Raw genomic sequence first — 21,985 nt, forward strand, 5'->3', positions numbered from 1 at the left:
GGTCAATCCTCACTCCCCAGACCTGCAACTTAACTTTCTGCTAGTCATTGCCCAGATAGGAAACAACATCATCGCAGGGTCGTTAAGACCAAAAGTACACGTCAGCAAACGTCACATACCAAATAAATAATAATACAAGAGAAAGTTTTAATTTATTAGCTGATAATTCACAGAACCTTACGCTTCGATCATGCTTATTAAGAATAATTATTTTCATGTAAAGGTTAGTCAGCCATACTGCTGTACTATCCAGCCATACTGCCGGTACACTCCAAACTCCATAAGTGAGACAATACATTAGGGGGAGCTAACCCCTAAGCAAGTCTCTACCATAGACACTCGCCTTACTTTGGTGCCTATGGTTAAGTATGCATACCCCCGCGGTGGCTCATAATGCCCTCATAAACCGCGAGTAATTCATTTCCACCAATTGACGTCATACTACGTCCACTTTAAAGTTAGTGAGGTCATACTACCTCTGCTTATCAAAACAATGTATAAAAAATTATTGATTCGAAAGATAACATTATTCGTACTATATATCCATACTTTACTTTTGTATACCATTATTATATGATACATCAGACTAATGCGAACCACGCTGCGTGTACATACCTTAAGCAAGATAACCAACTCACAAGCGTCTTAATCAATTCCCGGTCACGAATCGACTTCCTACAAGGTTCAATCGTATTCGGGAAATAAGCACACATACACATTTTCCTCAAATTATCCATAACGCACATATACAATCACATCCATACCTAGAATACTATACACAATCATGAATATCCATCACATACTATAACATGGTAAATACACAAAACAGGACAGCCTATACAATCTGTCCAGAAACTCAACTTAAAACTGTCAAATTGAAAATCCGACTTCACCGTTGCGTCCGGAAGGCGTCAAAACCCCCGGGTACCAATTTTCATAATTTATAACATAGTATAAGTATTTTTAACTTAATTTCAAAGCCAAAAATGTTCCAAAAACAAATTTTTTCACCATTTTCAAAACCTACGGGATTTTGTCATTCCATCATTTTTTTATCACAAAAATATAAATATCAATGCTTTATGTCCTATCAAATCTAAACAACAAAATTTACAAAAAAAATAAATTTTAATGAATTATTATTATATATATATTTTTTTTCAATATAATTCTTTTTACACAAATGTTTTCACACATACACATCACATATATACATGTATATTTTTTTTACCAACATTATAAATTTCTTCTATTAATCAAAAATAAATAAATTTCTAACACCACATACATTTTTTCTATATATATATATATATATATATATATATATATATATATATATATATATATATATATATATATATATATATATATATATATATATATATATATATATATATATTTTCAATCATCCATCAAACAAATTCTTCACACACATGTAACATATCTAAAACCCTAAAAAAAAAACCCTACATTAATTAGATAGAAAAATACATCATACTTTCACACATGAATTTTAAATCATGAACAAATCATAAACCATAAAATAACACACATAAAAATCATAGAAATTTAAATTAAAACTTAAAAATAAAAACTAGATTAAGAATTACTCACAATTGCTCAAGAACAAAACACCAAAATTGATGAACCAATGGAGGACTAGGCGTGAGGATTAGAGGGTTTTTGGGAGTGTTTTCTTACTTGCAAATGGTTTTAAATGAAAAGATGTAAGGAAATTAGGAGATTAATGAAATAAAGAAATTAAGGAAATTAAAGCAATAATTATGGAAGGCAATTACTCTCAATCTTTCAATATTCTTAGGAAGTTACAAATCCCCCATCCTTACTCCATATGGCCGGCCAAATCCATTCCAATTCCCTTTTTTTTTTTTGAAATTAAAGATAGATTAGGAAAAAGGTTTGGACTTAAAATGGTTTTAATTGCCTTAAAAGTTGAAGTCTCATGATCTAACTTACTAACAAAATAAATAATAAAAAGAAATATATTCTTCTAAAAAGAATAATAATAATAATAATAATAATAATAATAATAATAATAATAATAATAATAATAATATTACTAGCAAATCATTTAATATATCGGAAAAAAAAATATCGGGGTGTTACATTATCATTAATAAACCCTTCTTCATCTACATTCAATGTATTTTTTGACTCCGTAACAAAATCATATTGTGGTTGTGCCACTGATTTGGACGTACATTGTGATTGATTTTCATCCATTATCTATACCACTATACGTCTATACGACAATAAATCTAAATTTAAACACCTATTCAATCAATAGATTTCATATCAAAATCATAACAATAAATCTAAATTTGTTTTCAAATCAAATCAAATGAATAAAACAATACTACACCAAATTAAATTAATATAAGAGAAAAAAAGAGATGAATAAGAGGGCATACATCGATCCAGAAAGGGCGATGGCTGGCGATGACTTATCAAAACTTCCTCATTTCTCCATTCTTTAACACAATACAAGGAATTACCTATACCCACAAAGATTAAGTGTTTTAACATTAAAAAACGAGAATTGAAAACAGAAATTGATGGCTGAGGTTTGGAAGTGATAGTGTGAATCTGCACATGAAATTGTTTGTGATTTTGCTTCAAATTAATGTCTGTTTTAGCTATTTCCTTTAAGATATTGATATTTTATGCAACTTTCTTCCAATGTTTACCATCGAATTGTGAATAGAGGCACATTTTAAATTGCAGTTCTTCAACACAATAAAACCACAAAATACATTGAAATCACTACCAAATTAAAGAAATATTAAAGAACACCAAAGAAATGGAGTACCTGGAGTCTCGACTGAAGTGGAGAAGACGACTGCCAATGGCGATGGAGGTCGATGGAGGTCGATGGATGTCGGCTGTCGCAGAGGATTAGAGGTTAGAGGAAGAGGAGAAAGAAAAATTAGGGTTACAGGCTTAGGACCCGGTTCATATTCATAATATTAGAATTTAGAAATTAAAAATTAAAAATATAAAATTTAAAAGTTTAGGGTCCGGATCCGGGTTCTAAAGTAGACCAGGACCCAAACCCGGACCCGTCAGATATTTTTTGGATCCAGATTCGACCCGGATCCGATGGGTCTCAAAAATTAAGACCCAAACCCTTAAAAAAGGGGTGGGTCCGAAGCCGGTCCAACAGGGTCCTGGATCCATGACCATCTCTAATCGCACTTAGAGTAAGTACCACTCTAGGATAAGACTAAAATCTGAGTTTGATTCTCTCTACCTTTAATCTTAAAAAAAAAAATAAAAAAAACAAAACGGTGCGTTTTGGATTTTCAACAAACCACAATTAAAGCCGTGTTAACCTCTTTAGCATTCCCCTATCATCATTTAAAACATTTGCTAGGGTTTTCCAGCGGCGCTAAGATTTTCTAAGGTTTAATCTAAATCTTCAATCGCCGATTTTGCAATCGAAAATGGGGCACTCTAACATATGGAATGCTCACCCTAAGAACTACGGCCCTGGATCTCGCGCTTGGTATTCTCTCTTTCTTGATTTTTGAACATATAACATTTTTCTGATATTTTTGATATTAGCAAGTGTTTAATTTTGTCGTATTCATCTAATTGACAATTGTTTTGGATTGTTGCAGCCGTGTCTGCGGAAATCCTCACGCAATCATTCGCAAGTATGGTTTGATGTGCTGCAGGCAATGCTTTCGTAGCAATGCTAAGGAAATTGGTTTCATTAAGGTTCCTTTTCTTACTATATTGTTCAAGTGTTTTGTTTTGGCTTGATCTTTGATTGAGTTTGGCATGCTTTTTCTTTTTTCTTTTTTTTGGTATTGTTTCTTTTGATTGGAAAATAGGGATTTTAGTTGTCATTCATGTTGAATAATATTCCCCCCGAACCAATTTAGATGTCCCATTTGCTTGGGCGCGGTTATTAAAGATGGTGTGGGGTCCATAAAAAAGGTAAGTAGTGAAGGGTAGTTGGGTAAGTAAGGTATATGCGGGTATATTCGTAATTACTTGTGTGAACCGAGGATTGTCAAAAATAGAAATGGGACAACTAAAAGGACTTTGCCAAATAAGGAAATGGGACAACTAAATTGGTTCGGAGGGAGTAGTATTCAAGTGAAGTTAGAATTCCATCCTTACATGAGTTTGATTTCAACTAGTTCTGCTGAGCAAGTGACCTAGCTTAACATGACATTACAGTAAAAACAATTAGAAGTATATCAATACATATCCATCAAAATATGCGCCTGGGTTTAAATTTTTTGGCATTGAACCCCACATATTTCAAGTGTTGATGGATTAGGACTCTCCTGTTCGTAGTAACTTCATTACGTGAAAATGAAAAGGTGAGGTAATAGTTATGTGACGAATTAGGTTTAGATGTATGGGGTGTTTGGTTGGGAGTTGAATTAGAATGAAAAGTAGGAAGGAAGGAGCTATACATCTCCACAGCCTCATGTATAACACTTCCTATCAAAATGAAAGAAAACCAATTTCTTTGATTGTAATGACTTGGGAGTTTTGGTTGAATGACTTTTTTCCTTAACAATTTATTCTTCTTAAATTAGCCATCTTTTTCTTTCAATAGATGAGATGGGAGCTATTGGTACTACCTTGAAGGATTGATTTCAACATACTAAATACTTAACTTGGAGTTGAGGAAATTCTGTTTAGATTTTGTTTTGAGGGTGTAAATTTTGTGAATAATAGTTTTTTGAAACGTTCCTTTGGAATTTTGAGTTGTCTTTCTTTTTTGCTACTAATTAGTAAGCAGTACTCCACAAATTTTGAGGCAAAACTGTATTCAATATATTATTGCAAAGATGAGAAGGTATTACCTCAGAATCCTCGTCCTTTCTACAGTATGGACTAGGAATGTATCTTGTGGTTTCCTTTTTGAGTTGTTTTTAAAATGGCACGCAAATCCTTTTGCTGAATATCAAATATTTAGGCCCACCTTGTTTTTTCATGATGGTGAATGGGTTATATCAGTGTATGGGTGAGAAATGAGAATTGTGAGTTGGATACTTACTAGTTACTAGTTACAGGTTGATCAATTTCTTTCTTCTTGTGTGTAGGGATTTTCCTTACCATGAAATCGAAAAAAAAGAGGAATGGTTTATTTTTCTTTTTGTATTTACTTACATGAAAACCTATCTTAATAGTACAAGGATCTTTGGGTGTTACAAAGTGTTTAGGCCATACCTCTTTGTATTGAGTATTGCTGGTTGCAGGTGATTTGTTCTCTATTTTACTTCACCTTTCAATTTCTGAGCTGTATGTTGTTTTCTACTTTTCTAAGTGATTACTTCTAACTCTTAATGAACTTTTACATTTTTGGATTTTCAGTACCGTTGAAGATGGAATTGGAGCGTCCAGTCCACTGCAGAAGCTGGTTTTGAATATTTCTTAGACTAGACTATGAATTATCTCTGTGGTGTGATTGGCGCTACTGAAATTTTATGGTTTTGTTATTTTGAAAACTATTTAATGTAGTCACTTAAATCTTCAGAGAACATAAATCTATTTGAACTGCATATGCTTACTGCCCTTCCAATTTTCATCCTTTTTTGGTTTAGCAAACAAGGTATCTGCGTTGTAGGTTAAAATCTATATTTGATTTTGTTTGGGAGTACAATCCTTGATGATCGCATTTGAGCAGTATTGCATTTCGAAGATATGCAAATTGAAGTGCTAGCTTTCAGAATTGCATTGACTAGCTGTTATTCCTTTTAGACTCCCCGTTGTTATTTGTAGCCTGGAATTGTAGGAGCTTAGATTAATGGTCGGTGATTCTTAAGTACGTGGTTCCTTAATTTTTCTTTTAGCAATGAGTTGGTGTAGGATTGATGAGCGATGGGAGTCAAATTGATGAGTGGCTTGGTTGTTAACTTGCTATAGGATTGATAGTACCTTATTTTTTCAGATAGCATGAGAGATTAGTAGATGCCATTGTAACTCAAGTCTCGATGGTTATGTCTAGTCTTTTATTCCTGACTTTGGTGAATCATGTATTTATTGAATGTAGTGTCTTAAGTGAATTCTAAAGCATCGGATATATTCAACTTTATCTTTGCAAGAACAAAGATTGTTTTTAGTTAATGTTTTATAGCAAATATTTATTTGCTACTTTATGGATTCAGTAAGTGGATATAAGAAACTAAAATGGCTGATAAGATTTCTGGTTTTGTTAGTCGTGAAAATATTGGATGTTGCAGCGAATGAGACTTGCTTTGCGTTTGATTTACTTATGTGACTTTTTGTCACTTTTCTTGATTTTACCTCTGATTACAATTTGGGCAATGTCAATGATACCGAGAGAGTATTTAATTTAATGACCCACATGGCCACATACATATATTTGTCTTGATTAATTTATCATTTTATTTACAAGCTATTCATAAACTTACACTACCAAGTAGTAACATAACTAATGCAAGTACTTTCAAAATAATACCACTATATTAAGGTTACAAGGACTATAGTTTGCAAGTATGCTCTACACAATCAAATTTTTATAGCAGAGTAAATAGCAACCACATAATTGAGTGAGTTGTAATAAGTTTTTAAGTAATTTAGAGCAACTCTTAAGTATACAATATTATAATATAAATAAAAAAGTTATTTTTCTAAAAAACATCAACTGAAACGCATAAATTCAAAAAATTGACGGATTTCCTCCAAGAATCTACTTATATTCAATGTCTATCTCTTTGAATATGTTTCATTTGATTAAAAAAACTCTAACAAAAATAGTTAAATGAGACAAATTTAAAGGGGCAGAGTGATATACTCTTTATAAATTTGTATTCACTTCAAATATAATACACTTGCCTTGTTTTTTACAATCCTTGAACGCATGACACCTTGCATGGGAACCTCAAATTCTTAAAACAAAAAATATGGCACCACAGGTTAGATGAATAGGTGTGCATAACTTTACTTCATTTAAAGGTCGGATGTACCATGAATTTAGAGGCCAAATATACGCAACTTCACTGCACTAACAATATGTTTCTAATAGAGTTTTAGTTGTTTGCTTTTTAGGATGGTGTAGCAAATGTAAAGACAGTGTGAGATCCGGTTAAATTTTTATCAGAAATTAAGAAAATGCTTATAGGGCTCAAGAGTATATTCTCAGAGGCAGCTGGGGGAGGGATCTGGAGAACAAATCAGGGATTTTAACCCATGCCCATTGCCTATTGGCCTTTTGAAGGAAAGAGTTCGAGAGATTCAGCTCTTATTCTTAAGCCCAATATCACTCAAGTGTTATATCCTTCGTTAAATCATGTGTAATACCAAATTATTTCCATTTAAGATTATAGAGTATTTGCTTTTAACAGAGGTGGGGCTACATTAGTTCTTGGTTGGGTGTTTTGAAAGCCAAGATGAGGAATCCTTCTTCCATGGACCGAGGCAGCAGGCGCATCATGGCCTTCCGTGGCAATAAGCTACTCATCTAGTCTCTTGATCTTAAGCTCAGCCAATTAAAGATTAATGCCTACTTATCATATTCTTAATGCCTACTTATATTATCCTTAATGCTTATTTACCGTATTCTTAATGCATACTTTCAATATCGTAAATGTCTATTTACATCATTAAATGTCTATTTACCTCATTCTTAAAGTCAACTTATAATATTTTTAAAAAATATGTAATAGACCGACCCATTTAAAGATAGTCTCTCAAAGAGACCGTTTCTGCAAGAATTTGTGTAAGCTATTTATTCCATCATCTAAGCAGCAGGGAACAATCAGTCGGACACAGATTTAGGCCAACAGTTTCCGAGTTTGGCACAAGTCAAATATGCATATAATGCTCACCTCAGTTTTTGTTGAGTTGAAAATAATAAGCGTACAAGCAGAACGTATAATGGACATGCAAAATAAAAAATAGGTTCATAAAAGAAAATAAACATGATCTAAAAAATGGTGAAATGAACTCTCTTGAACACGCACAACAGTTATTGTCTTTAGTTTCCACTTTTGGTTCAATTTCAACTAATAACAGTGTAGCCATCCATGCTCCCTCGTAAGTTCAGCCTCTTCGCCCCCTCACGAAGATCCTCGACAGCAACAAATGTAATTGTAATGGATTTCAGCCTTTTGCAAGTTACGGGACTTATCCCACATTGGTTGTCTTTTAGGATGAACTCTCCCACTGAGAAAAGCTAGAAGTAATAGCGAGACATAATTCTTATCAACCCACTCCTGCAGTATAAAAGAGCAACAAGAATGGTGAAAAAAAAGGATATCAAAAGCACATACAATATAACGCGTAGGGGTAAGGGCCGTCAATTTCCATCGTAGGTTGTCTGCCCGTTGGTATATGTATCAGAAATATCAGTAGTTGTAATGCAATTCTTATCTACCCATTCAATCAACTCGGTCCATTTACCCACCCCTAGCTGGTAATAAGTAACAATTTATTGTTACTATCATAATTTTCAATACCTATTATACTAATTTGCTTGGAGCAAAATATTTTATTTTATAATAATTTAATCTTTGCTCTCTGTTTACTATCAACATACCTGATTAATATACTGGCAGCAAACTAAAGGCAAATATTAAATTATTAAAAATAATTTAGAGATAGAATTATTCATAGCGAATTAGTGAAAGGTTGGATTATTAATATCAATTTTTCCTTTAAATAATAAATTAAGTTAAATTTTTTAATTATCAAGTTTAATTTTTTCATGAAAATGTGATAATATCTATAATAATAAGAAGAATTCCAGTGTGAACTGTGCTTAAGTGTGAACTGCGCGAACCTTGTAAGTTTTTGGCAAAAACTTATTATTTTTCGTGAAATTTTTATGGTTGAAAGGTAACACTTTTTTTATTGTAAAAGTAATACTTTTGAAACGTGTTTTTTTTTTTTTTTTTTTTTTTTTTTTTTGCAAAAATGTGTTACTTTTCATTCATAAAAATTAGGGAAAAAAATAGTAACACGTTTTTGCTAAAAAATAACAAGGTTTGCACGGTTCACACACACACATATACATATATATATATATATATATATATATATATATATATATATATATATATATATATATATATATATATATATATATATATATATACACTTATTATGTTCCTTTTTATTTATCCACTTTAGGTTTTTCCCATTTTATATGAGAGAAATTTAAATATGATTTTTGAAGTATATATTCAAGACAATATATATTCATGTAGAATCTTGTTAGATTTTTCTTGATGCAAAAAATTTTAATATATAATTTTTATAATTTTTACAATGCGTACTATAACGTATCAAGACTCAAAATTTACGTTGAAATACGTGAAAAAGTAAAGTGAATAAATAAAAAAAAAGAACGAATTATTCTAATCAAAATCATTTTTTTTTTAATTCTATATAGACAAATCATTGCCTTTTTATTAACCTAATTTCACAGATTGTTTTCAATGAGCATCTAAGTAGGAATTTTTTTTCTTTTTATATCTCTTTATATAAGCCATTCATTTTTTTAGCCTAATTTATAACAGAAAACAAAAAAATCAAAACAACTTTGCCCTATAAATCCTACCCATCTACCATTCTACCCGATTGTACTTCAGAGTTCAAACTCAACCCTAAAAAAGTTCTGTCACAATATAAATCTCAGCGTACAAATCAAACCATAAATCCATCATCTTTAGAAAACTTTAGGTTGTTTCATCATCATCCCCAACCAAACAGACTCTACCATGGACAGCGGCCAATACTCCGATGATGAGTACTACGACGAGTATGGTGAAGACGACGTCCTCGAAATCGGCTGTGATAATCACTCCCAAACCTCCGATGAAGTCTCCTCCCATGTCGGCGACGACAACAAAAGCTTTACTGTTTTAAATATGGCTGATATTCGTCGTCGACAAGACGAAGCTATCTCTCATGTTTGTTCCGTTCTATCGCTACCTAAATCGCACGCTAGTCTCTTACTGTTGCATTACAATTGGACTGTTTCGGACTTTCTCGAGCGTTGGTTCACTGATGAACACGCCGTGCGGAATAAAATCGGTCTATTTGTAAATCCGATTACAATCACACACACAATTCCAGAAATCGACGATAATAATTACTCTGATTTTATTTATTGTGAGATTTGCTTCGAGGAATTCCACCATGGCGAGATTTGGTCTTTATCTTGTAATCATTCCTTTTGTGTAACCTGTTGGAAATCGTACATTAGCTCGGCGATTAATGACAGTGCTATAGGCAGTTTAACCCTAAAATGTCCTGGGTTTAAGTGTCGTGTCGCGGTTACTAGAGATTTAATCGATGAATTAGTTTCGATTGAGGAAAAAGAGAAATTTGATGATTATGTTGTTAGATCTTATGTTGAGTGCAAAAGAAAAAATATTAAGTGGTGTCCTGCCCCGGGGTGCGAGTGTGCGATTGAATTTGAGAGGGATGGTGATAATAGTAGTGGGTATGATGTTACATGTTTATGTTCGTATGGTTTTTGTTGGAATTGTGGGGAGGAATGTCATAGACCAGTGGATTGTGAGTTGGTTAAGAATTGGAGTATGAAGAATTCAGTTGAGGGTGAGAACACTCAATGGATTATTGCGTATTCAAAGCCTTGTCCCATGTGCAAGCGTCCTATTGAGAAGAATCAAGGATGCAATCACATGACATGTTCTTGCGGGTAAGTTATTTGATTTGGCGATGAGCTGGCAACCAACCCTAACTGTTGCCCTTAGGTAGAAAAAAGAGACAATAATTTGGCGACGAACAAAAGCCGTTGCCTTAACTAAATAGTCATTTGGCGACCAATCTTGTGACGTCACCTCTATCTATCTATCGCCCCTTCATCGCCATTGGCGACGATCAACTTGTCGTCGCCTTGACTGAATAATTTTTTGGCGACCAATAGTGATATCACCCCCTCTCTATTTATCGCCCCTCCATTGCATTGGCGACGACCAAGTCGTCATCGCCTTAACTAAATAAACATTGGCGACCAATCTTGTGATGTCACCCCTCTCTATTTATCTTCCCTCCATCGCTATTGGCGACAATCAAGTCGCCGTCATCTTTTATTTTATTTTTTTGGTAGAATAAGAAAAGTAGAGTAATATATTGATGATTTGGAGACTGAAAAAAGAGACTAGAAAAAGATTTTGCTATAGAATTGAATGATGAATGACCATATCCAATCTAAGATGTTAACATAGGATGCATTGAACGAACTAACCGACGTACTAACTATGTTACTATTTTTCTGTGTTATAGGAGTATTGTTATAAACCTTAATATTAATAGATTTCTTATCAAATGATCTAGACGTATAGGCTTGTGCTATATGATCGATTTACATATATATTACTACAATTGGTTAACATTTTATATGATCCTAAAACTTTGTTTTAACTAGCAATCACTGTATAATTCTTTCCAACCTCATATAGGTGATTATACTAGTACTATACATAGGCATAGTTTTAGGTATTCTACAATCTTATTTGGAAATTTTAAGCATGTTTAACATATTCGATCGTATAGGGTCCAAAAAAATTAAGAGCCTTAATATTAAATTAATGACACAGTATATATGTTAAGTATTTAAAGATTCAAAATTGTTTGAAAATATCATAAATTATGAAATTCTACAAATTTTTGTTCTGCCCCTGATTAAGAGGCTCTTGATGACCTTCGTGGGTATAACCTTGTGCAGACACCATTTCTGTTGGATCTGCCTAGACCCATATTTCACCCATCGTGATAGTGCATCATGCAACAAATTTGAATCAGGTGAACAAATGATGAGTGATGCAGAAACACAGAAACATGCAGGGAATTTTCTGGAAAGATATGCACATTACTATGAACGATGGGCAAGCAACCACAAGTCACGGGAAAAAGCACTACACGACTTGCGCAGAACAAAGAGTGTGGATTTAGAAATTTTGAGTAAGATTGGAAATGTGATGGTGTCTGTGTCGCAACTGGAGTTTATTGTTGATGCTTGGAAACAGATTATAGAATGCAGGCGGGTTTTGAAATGGAGTTATGCTTATGGCTATTTTTCGACTGAAAATAATTCTCTTAAAAAACAATTTTTTGAGCATATACAAGGACTTGCAGAGAATTATCTGGAAATGCTTCATTCTCATGTAGAAATTAGTCTGAAATATTTCATAAATGATGAACCTCATCGTTTGAAGCCTGAAATACGAGATTTTAACAGTTATCGTTTTACGGTGGTTAATTTAACAAAAGTTACTGCTAAATATTTTGAGGATTTGGTCAGAGCTTTAGAGAATGGTTTATTAGAGGTGGAATAGAAGAAAGACGACGTACATCAACAAATTGTAGCACCCACTTACATCAACAAGCTAGAGAATTATTTTAGTCCAAAATATATTTTTGGAACTCTGATTTTTGGTACATGTGATTTGTGTTTTAATAACATTTTATTAGATTTATTTTCTGTTTTCATACAATACTGAATGGAAAAATTATTTTAGTTCTGATAAACATTACATTGTCTAATTTATAGTTTGAATTAATGAAATAACTGCTTTCCGTGTGTTAGTTATGCCCTAAAGTCATTTTTTTTTCCATTAAACACTTTTATTTTATAATTTGATTGTAATATGGCTTAACCTCATTAAAACCATTTTAATTTGATTTCAATCCAATCCTTATCGGCACTATTGTATAGTTTGAATCTCAACATAACAACTCATTACCTACGTGGCATTCCCCTCAATAAAAAAAATGTATTATTTTGTCACCAATTTCTTTTATAAAAGTTCAAGTAAAACATGTCTACGGCTAAGAGTTTCCAAACAAATGATGTATGAGGAAGCCATTTTAGAGTAGACGTCGTCATTCCAATTGAATTTAAGTGTACCTCAATATATACTCAGCTGATTAATGTTTTATTTTTATGGTAAAATGTTAAAAAACTACCTAATATATACTTCATTTTGCAAAAAACTACCTTAAATAAAATTTTTTGCAAAAAACTACCTTATATAATACAATTGTTTGCAAAACACTACCTTATAACGGATTGTGTTTGACCGCTATCTTTAACCGTTGACCCGCATGTGAGACGCACGTGATGCATTACTGTATTTAATTATTATTATTATTATTATTATTATTATTATTATTATTATTATTATTATTATTATTATTATTATTATTATTATTATTGTTATTATTATTATTATTATTATTATTATTACTATTATTATTATTATTATTAATTTTTTAAAAAAAATAAAAATAATGATAATAATAAAAATTTAAAATAAAATAAAAATAAAAACAAAAGTAAAATAATAATAATAATAATAATAATAATAAATAAAATAAAATAAAAATTTTAAAAGAAATTTAAAATAAAATTAATTTTTATTTTTTTACTTTTGTTTTGATTTTTATTTTATTTAAAATTTTTATTATTATTATTTTTTTTATTTTTAAAAAAATTTAAAATAATAATAATAATAATAATAATAATAATAATAATAATAATAATAATAATAAATAAAAATAAAAACAAAAATTTTAAAAAAATAATAATAATTAAAATTTAAAAAAAATAAAATAATAATAATAATAATAATAATAAAATTAAAAATAAAATTAAAATTAAAAATAAAAATAAAAAAAATAATTATAATAATAATAAAAAAATATAAAAAAAATTATTTTTTTAAAATTTTTTTATTTTTATATTTATTATTATTTTTTTTTATTTTTACTTTTCTTTATATTTTTATTTATTTTAAATTTTTATTATTATTATTTTTTTTATTTTTTTTAAAAAAAAAATAATAATAATATTAATAATAATAATAATAATAATAATAAAATAATAATAATAAATATAAAATATAAAAAAAATAATTTTATTTTAAATTTTATTTTAAATTTTTATTTTATTTATTTTATTATTATTATTTTTTTTCTTTTGTTTTTATTTTTATTTTTTTTTAAATTTTTATTATTATTATTTTTTGTATTTAAAAATAATAATAATAATAATAATAATAATAATAATAATAATAATAATAATAATAATAATAATAATAATAATAATAATAAAAATAAAAACAAAAATTAAAAAAAAAAAAAAAAATTAAATACAGTAATGCATCACGTGCGTCTCACATGCGGGTCAACGGTTAAAGATAGCGGTCAAAGGCCACAATCCGTTATAAGGTAGTGTTTTGCAAACAATTGTATTATATAAGGTAGTTTTTTGCAAAAATTTTTATTTAAGGTAGTTTTTTGCAAAATGGGGTATATACTAGGTAGTTTTTTAACATTTTGCCTATTTTTATCCAATGAGAAAACTTTAATGCATGAAGAAAACGGCGGTAAGGTCAAAGGTGTTCTGCCGGGCAAGGGTTTGTCCCATGAATGTTCAAACACATATATTATAATTATCCCCTAATAATTAAACAAAGTATAATTACATGTCATTTTTAAGTTTTATACTACAAGCTAAAATAGCTAATGAATGCCCTAGCTCGGGTGTTTGTTAATCAAAATAATAATAATAATAATAATAATAATAATAATAATAATAATAATAATAATAATAATAATAATAATAATAATAATAATATATTTTAAAGAATATATTATAAAATAAAATAATAAAAATAATATGGCGAATTATATTCTATTTTGATGATATATTTAATAATATAGTAAAATTAAATGTAATTTAAAATTTGAAGTACTTTTCAGTATATAATTTAAATTAATTTATATTTTGTTAACAAACACCAATAATAATTATCAATTAAGGTTCAACATCTAAACTTTCGTAAATAAAATATTTACTAGCGAAATTAGTTGTATTCGAATTTGAAAGTTTGTGCCTGGTGCATGTGACCCTTTTTGAGAGCAAATACATTTATACTCCTTTTAATTTTATTTACTTATTTTAATTTCATTATTTATATTTTATTCCTAATTATAGTTAAATGATATCCTTATTTACTTTTTAATTATAATTTATATTTCTAAACTTTCTTGTCACGTTGGCTTCTGATACCATGTTAAAGAACCAACTCAACTAAAAGCTTAAGCTGATGGTTGAGACCTCAAAATATGTTATACACTCTAAAAGATAGAACACAAAATCTTTCTTGAAAAATTGATATTTGCTCTTCAATTGAGATTCTTTTAGAAACTTTTAAATTACAAATTTAAAATTTAGACAAAATCTAACCCAACTCCAAACTAAAATATATTTCTAATCAAACTGTATCGAGTTATTGATTACACATAAGAAAATAAAAAAAGCAAACGAATCTAAATAAATCACACTAGTGAATTACACTCTATGCTATTCACTATTATTGTCCTATTTAGTTTTTCACTTTCAATTTGTATTTATTCTTAATCTATTAATTAAAACATCGTCAAGTAAAATCTAATTTGCTTCGTTTTGATGTAAATTTTATAAATATAAACACTTTGTACTCCATTTTTGACTAAACACAATTAAAATTATTTATGATTAAATATAAGCATTAACAAATATAAAAAAGTCAAATCAATCAACTATCATCAATCAATAATCAATAATCAATAATCATCAATAAAACATACTAATGAAGAAACGACTTGGACAAATATCACGTTATTATTAAAAAATTTTCCAGCTTTTTCTATTGTTGACATGAAAACTTTTGATGATTGACTTGAAGATTTTTCTTGAGCCAAGGGACTCTTTGACCGCACTCTATTTTTTGGTATGAGTTGTCATCTTCCTTCTCTCCCCAGACTTTGATGAGCGGGATAGACTAGATATGATGATGAATTAACTCATTGAAAAATATAATATTTCTTGATTGACTATAAATACATTTCCTTATGTAATCCTATAATTTTTTTTATTCCAAATCTGAAATAAAATTAAAGTTTTTTTCATTAAGAAGCAACCCAACCATAAAAAGACAAAAATAAAATAATTTAATTTTTTATTTTCATATACATAAATTTTTGAAGCTCAAAATTTATATTGTATTTTATATTCATTTTATATTTTTTATTATTCTTTTAAAAAAATTTTATAAATTATACATGATGAAAATTTACAAATTAGAATAAAATATAATATATTAACCGAAAATCTAATTTCAAAGATGGGATCATAGAAAAAAGAATAAGTTTTTTTAATAATCAAAGTATTTTGCTGCATATTAAAATTGTAGTAATTAAAATTTTATAAAAATCTATTGACGTACATTTGTTGACTTACTTGGGTGATTTCATCATTATAATATAGCTTACTGATAATCAATTTGATAAAATTTTATTAATTTATGGTAATCTTTTTTCTACTTTTTCACTTATATGTTTTAATATAATTGTGTAATTAAAAAAATTTAACAACAACAACAACAACAATAATAATAATAGCAATAATAATATAAATAAATTTAATAAAAAAAAAATTTTTTTTTTAAAATATAATACCAGTCGCACAAAAAGTAAAGTGCGACTCGACCTAGGTACAGTCGCACGAGTCGCACTTTTTGTGCTACTGGTATTTTTTTTTTTTTGAATTTCGAATTATGAAATTTTTTTGTTTAATTAATTTATTTTTTAAGTTATTGTTATTTAAATAAATGTTGTAATAAATTATTTTATTTTAATATATTATTATATTATGATAATGTTATTATAATAATTAGTTTTGAATTTAAATAATTATTTGAATGTTTAATTATTTTTTAATGTAATAATAATATGTTAATTAAAATTTAGTTGTTAATTAATTTTTAATTTTTTATTAATAATTTTTTTTAGTTTTAGTTGATAATAGTGTTATTAAGTCCAGTGGTAAATTCGTAATATTTTAAAGTCCATGGGCAAATTCTTAATTTCATTAGAAAGGAGGGTGACGATAAAATAAAAAGAGTGGTGAATTATAACAATGCCCAATAGCCCAATTCTTATTTTTCGCAATTTTTTTTTAATTAGTTGATAATAGTGTTATTAAGTCCAGTGATAAATTCGTAATTTTTTATAGTCTAAAGACAAATTCGTAATTTCATTAAAAATGATGACAATAAAGTGAAAAAGGTGTATAACAATGCTCTTTTATGGAAGTATAAATCAAGGGACCACAACAGTCTCTTTATACACATTGACCAAAATCTGACGGCGCCGACTCTTTAAGGATTTGAGTATACTCCAGCAATTCAGCTTCTTCTCCTTTTTCTCTGGAATTAAACTTATTTTCTTTCGCCCTAACCCTAGGTATATCACTTTCATTTCATAATGTCGTCGGGTAAGCGATCACGTGATTATCTTTCCGGTGGTTCATCCGACGTTAAATTACCGGTAGCTAATGATCTGACCTCTCACAAAGTTCCGCAATCGAACAATGTTTCAATTCCGGCGGAAAATCAGCCGGTGACATTTTCAATTGGTTCTCCTGTTCATAATCCAATTGTTTATCCCTGGAATGATTTGGTTGAATATGGTTCCTTTTTTGAGAAGTGTTACTTTTGTAGCAAGAAGATAGAGGGGAATCAAGATATTTTCATGTACAGGTTAGCGATTTGAATTTTGAATATTCGTTTTTTAGATCTTGTTTTGAATTTCTTTTGTTCTTGTTTGATTCTAATCAATTCCATTAATTTAATTAATTCCTTTTGTAATTCTGAATTTGTGATTTTAATTTCGATCTTGAAGTATATGATAGAATATATATTATATTTTTAAGACTAAGAAACAAATAATTAAATCAAGTGGGAAAATTTAGTAGATTTTTAAGGCTAAAAATAAATAACTAAATCAAGCGGGAACTCGGTAAGATGGTATAGTAAAAACAAATAAGTAGAATAATAAATTACGCGGGAGTATAATAGATTTTGAAGGCTTAAAAACGAATAACTAAATCAAGCGGGATCTCGGTAGGATGGTATAGTAAAAAAAATAAGTAGATAAATTAATTACGCAGGAGTATTTAGTAAATTTTGAAGGCTTAAAAAACGAATAACTAAATTAAGCGGGATCTCGATAAAATGGTACAGTTAAAACAAATAAGTAGATTAATAAATTAATATTTAAGACCTTTTGAGGATCTTAGTGGTTGAACAATTTTTTTATAAACCATTGTTAATGCCCGATAAAAGCTTATCCGACCTGTTAATTTGATCCAAAACTTATTAAAATAAGCCGATGGAAATTGAGACTTTTGACCCGATTAATTAAATGAGTCGATCTGACCTAATCTGTTTGTGAAATGAATTAGGTTAAGACAAAATTTTAAATTCGAAAAAAATTTGTAAAATCTATTAAATTAAAAGATATAATTTTGACTCAAATTAATAGTTATACGCTGAATTTAATTCATTAATATTTTCTCATTTTTAACGATAAATACAAAATAAATAACTCATAAACTAAAATTTTAAAATTAAGGCACTAAAAATAAAATATACTCAATGCTAAAAAGTAAAAACCCTAAAATGAAAAAACAAAACTCTAAATTGACTAAATAGGGTTAAATTTAGGTCTGAAAAGTAAAAATCCTAATTTTTCTAATTACAGAAATTCCATTATAACAACAGAAAGATTTAATTTATTACAAAATCTCAAATGAGACGGTTGTATGGTCTATCTCTATTGGACTCGTCTGTATATATTTAGGCTTTTAAAATGATCACTTATAATTTTAAAGTGATCAATTAGATAAATGGTCTAATTATATGGATCCGTACATAGTGAAACGGTCTCATATAAAACGATCTGAAAATTTATTTTTCTCCTTAATTCTCTAACCTACTGCAAAACTAAAAAAATATATATACATTCTACTTAGTATGCATGGGCATGAGTGGGTCTAATATAATTGAACTCATCACAACCCAAAAAATTTAAAACTTAAAATCAATTCTTATACATACATTTTCTATCTAAACATTAGTCTACATTTGAGATTAGGGTTTCAAACCCTATCTGGCCGCTATACTCCACGAATAGTTTTAATATACATTGTTTTTTCAGGATGATATTAGGTTAAGATTTACTCCCTTCGTTTTCATATGTTAAGATTTACTCCCTTCGTGTAGAATAATTCAAAATTTTGTCATGCAAATTTAATCAATTGATATTAGGTTAAGATTTACTCCCTTCGTTTTCATATGTTTTTCTCAAATAGAATTCACAAATTTTAGTGTCAAACTTTGACTACGATTTCTCATTGATCTATAAGAAAAAACATATTCATGTGGGATCTTGTTAAATTCGACTCAATATATACGTTCTAAATATCAACTTTTTAGAATTTTTAAAAATTTATAATTACATTTATTTGATTTTAAAGTAAGTATTGGGATCTGCAAAAAAATTAAATGAGAAGAATATTTGAAAACAAAGGGTTTCAAAATCTACAGTAGTTTATTTAATTGATGTTAGGGGTTGGTGGAATAAAAAAAAAAAAAAAAAAAAAAGAAGAGTTAGGGTTATTGAACGACCTAGCTTGTAAATTACAGTAGAATTGTGTATGATGAAGAAATTAATTTGTTAACGTTTAATAATAATGCTCATCAAAATCTGATAAAAAAAAGTTAACTAATTATGTGAAATACAGCAACTTGCAAGCATTTTGCAGTGCAGAATGTCGCAATGAACAGATTCATATGGAGAATAGAATGGATCATATCAAAAGGAGGGCTGCACAACATAAGTTTAGATCAAGAAAGCGAATTAAGTCTTTGTAGTGGAAAGGCTGGTTGGCATGTACTATTCTTTCCTTTGAGATTGCTACTACTAATAAAAGCATTTTCTGTCGTAATATATTATTATCAGTAGCAACTTTAAAGGGGCATAAAGAATAGATCATATAGTGTTTATCTATGTTTCATGTCTGGAAAAATATCAAGCTTTTCATGATTTTGGTGATGAGCAGGCCATCATAGAACGTTTTTGCTCGTATATGCATCATGGTCTTATTTTCCGGGCATTATCATGTTTTATATAGATTATTATTTATATCTTTTAGATGATATTTTTCAATTATTTATTTTATTTTTGAGGGAAAAAAAAATTGTGGTCTTGTGAAGTATGTATGTGATTCCCTCTCCAAAATGAAGTATACACATTGCATCTTGTGTATACTAGTTAGTTTTCCCGTTTGGTCATTGCCTTCTGCGATATCTTTCCTTTATCCATTTATACCTAGTTTTTATACGCTTCTATATGTTTTTTTTTTATGTTTTTGTTTACTGAGGCTTTTTTTTCTGAGGATTTATCTGGATCTGTCTCGAGTCAAGGGGCTCTTTGGTCGCACTCTTTGAGTATGAGTTGCCGCCTTTGTTAGCTCTCCAGACCCTGATCATAATTTTTATGAGCGGGATACACTGGGAACGAAAAATAATGATGATGACGACATTACATCTTTGTGTTAATTTTTAATATATATGTGTTATTTACATAAACTATGGTATCGATCTTCCTCTTTTTAAAATTTCCTTAAGAAAAAAAATAAAAATATGTGTAGACACCTATTAAAAATCACCAATCACTTTGCGAGCATTTATGAATTATTATTACTTTTTTAGTCCGCAAAAAATTTTGTAACCATTTATTATTTTTTGTGTTCCTATCATCTATGTTGAATATCTTATGTTTACATATATATTTTATGTCATTTACATTTATTATTTTAAAAAAGACTTATCAATTTTTTTGGCTGAATAATTTTTATTTCTTTTTTATGAAGGATATGTCAACAAAAAATTATTTATGAAGAATGTGACATAAGCTAAACATGACATAGCTACTGAATGTATTTCTTAACTTCTACACATATGCTAATTAAAGAAAATTGTTCTAATCGTGCTTGGCGCAGGTACTAATCTAGGTGCATATTTTAGCTCTTCATACACTTAGCATTATTTTGAATTTTAATATTTATAATTGTGATTAATTTAAAATTATAAAAATAAATATTAATAAAATTTATATAGAGACGAATAAAAAAGCTCTTTCTTGTGACTTATGGTTGCAATTCCTCGTGCATTTTGTAGGTTGTATATTTCATGATTTTGTGTACTTAATCTTAAGATGTTGCATGGAGTATGGTTTGACCATGACTGCAGCCATTGCCAACAGAAGCTGCGTCTGCACATAATTAAAACACACGACATTTGCCAAAATCGTTATCGAAGGCGACTTACGAAATTCGATTTTATAATTTCATACTTTCTTTGGTTTTTAATAGTTGTTATATTTTTATTTTTTAACGTTATTCAATATACAATTTTAATCTTTAATATCTTTAGTTTCATATGATAAAAAATTCTAAAATGTTAATATTATGAAAATATGCATTAAGACGAATCAAAGAAGATATCACTTAACTATTTATTACAGTATACATAAAGAAATATATTATTTTACTATATACCAAGTATATAGTAAAATAATATGAGTGTTTGGGAGACCGTTGATATCTAATTCCGGTATTTGATTGGAACGACTAATTTGACCCGCTGAAATTGAATAAAAGTAATATATGTCTCTGACTTTACTTCTTGGCCTTTTGCTGCTCCCTTGAATTGATTTCTATAGTGCTTATACTTTAAACAATTTTAACACTCGTATGTGTGTGAGTTTCGGGAACTATTATATATAATTTTTTGAATTGAATTTGATCTTCCACGTTCATTTCTTATTCTGGCTCAGATTCACTCGACTCTCTCAGTCGAATATCTTTACTGATATAATACTACTGGATTATTAAACAAAAAGAAATGGAATGACTTGATTTACAATTTTACATAATTAATAAATACATATATACTACTTCTGGATAATCAAACAAATTAAAGTACGATCATCAACCTATAATTTTGATTACTCTCTTTTTGTTACTCAGTGTAAATCGGTTTCTAAATCATAGGAGTTATAATTTGTAATACTAAATTACATTGTTAATTATTACATCGGTTTGTTAATAATTGAA

The 21,985-nt window shown here is 28.8% G+C and overlaps 2 protein-coding genes across 2 annotated transcripts; both read left to right on the plus strand.

Annotated features, from left to right (window-relative positions):
* Positions 1 to 3,358: 3,358 nt before the first annotated feature.
* On the plus strand, positions 3,359 to 5,559 carry LOC130798516 (40S ribosomal protein S29-like). Its single transcript, XM_057661537.1, has 3 exons — positions 3,359 to 3,526; positions 3,642 to 3,741; positions 5,359 to 5,559. Exons 1-3 carry the CDS (start codon positions 3,465 to 3,467, stop codon positions 5,365 to 5,367), a joined length of 171 nt encoding a protein of 56 aa, XP_057517520.1. The 5' UTR covers positions 3,359 to 3,464; the 3' UTR covers positions 5,368 to 5,559.
* Positions 5,560 to 9,537: 3,978 nt separating this feature from the next.
* LOC130798517 (probable E3 ubiquitin-protein ligase ARI7) lies at positions 9,538 to 12,561 on the plus strand. The gene is made up of 2 exons (XM_057661539.1): positions 9,538 to 10,675; positions 11,705 to 12,561. Exons 1-2 carry the CDS (start codon positions 9,729 to 9,731, stop codon positions 12,312 to 12,314), a joined length of 1,557 nt encoding a protein of 518 aa, XP_057517522.1. The 5' UTR covers positions 9,538 to 9,728; the 3' UTR covers positions 12,315 to 12,561.
* The last annotated feature ends 9,424 nt before the right edge of the window (positions 12,562 to 21,985 follow it).

Source organism: Amaranthus tricolor, chromosome 13 (assembly GCF_026212465.1).
Source record: "Amaranthus tricolor cultivar Red isolate AtriRed21 chromosome 13, ASM2621246v1, whole genome shotgun sequence".
NCBI lineage: Eukaryota > Viridiplantae > Streptophyta > Magnoliopsida > Caryophyllales > Amaranthaceae > Amaranthus > Amaranthus tricolor.

Bases quoted from the DNA above. Each gene is read 5' to 3' on its own strand.
- LOC130798516 (XM_057661537.1), top strand. From the start codon at position 3,465: ATGGGGCACTCTAACATATGGAATGCTCACCCTAAGAACTACGGCCCT. The intron at 3,527-3,641 runs GTATTCTCTCTT...GGATTGTTGCAG, and splicing joins GGCCCTGGATCTCGCGCTTG to CCGTGTCTGCGGAAATCCTC.
- LOC130798517 (XM_057661539.1), top strand. From the start codon at position 9,729: ATGGACAGCGGCCAATACTCCGATGATGAGTACTACGACGAGTATGGT. The intron at 10,676-11,704 runs GTAAGTTATTTG...AACCTTGTGCAG, and splicing joins CACATGACATGTTCTTGCGG to ACACCATTTCTGTTGGATCT.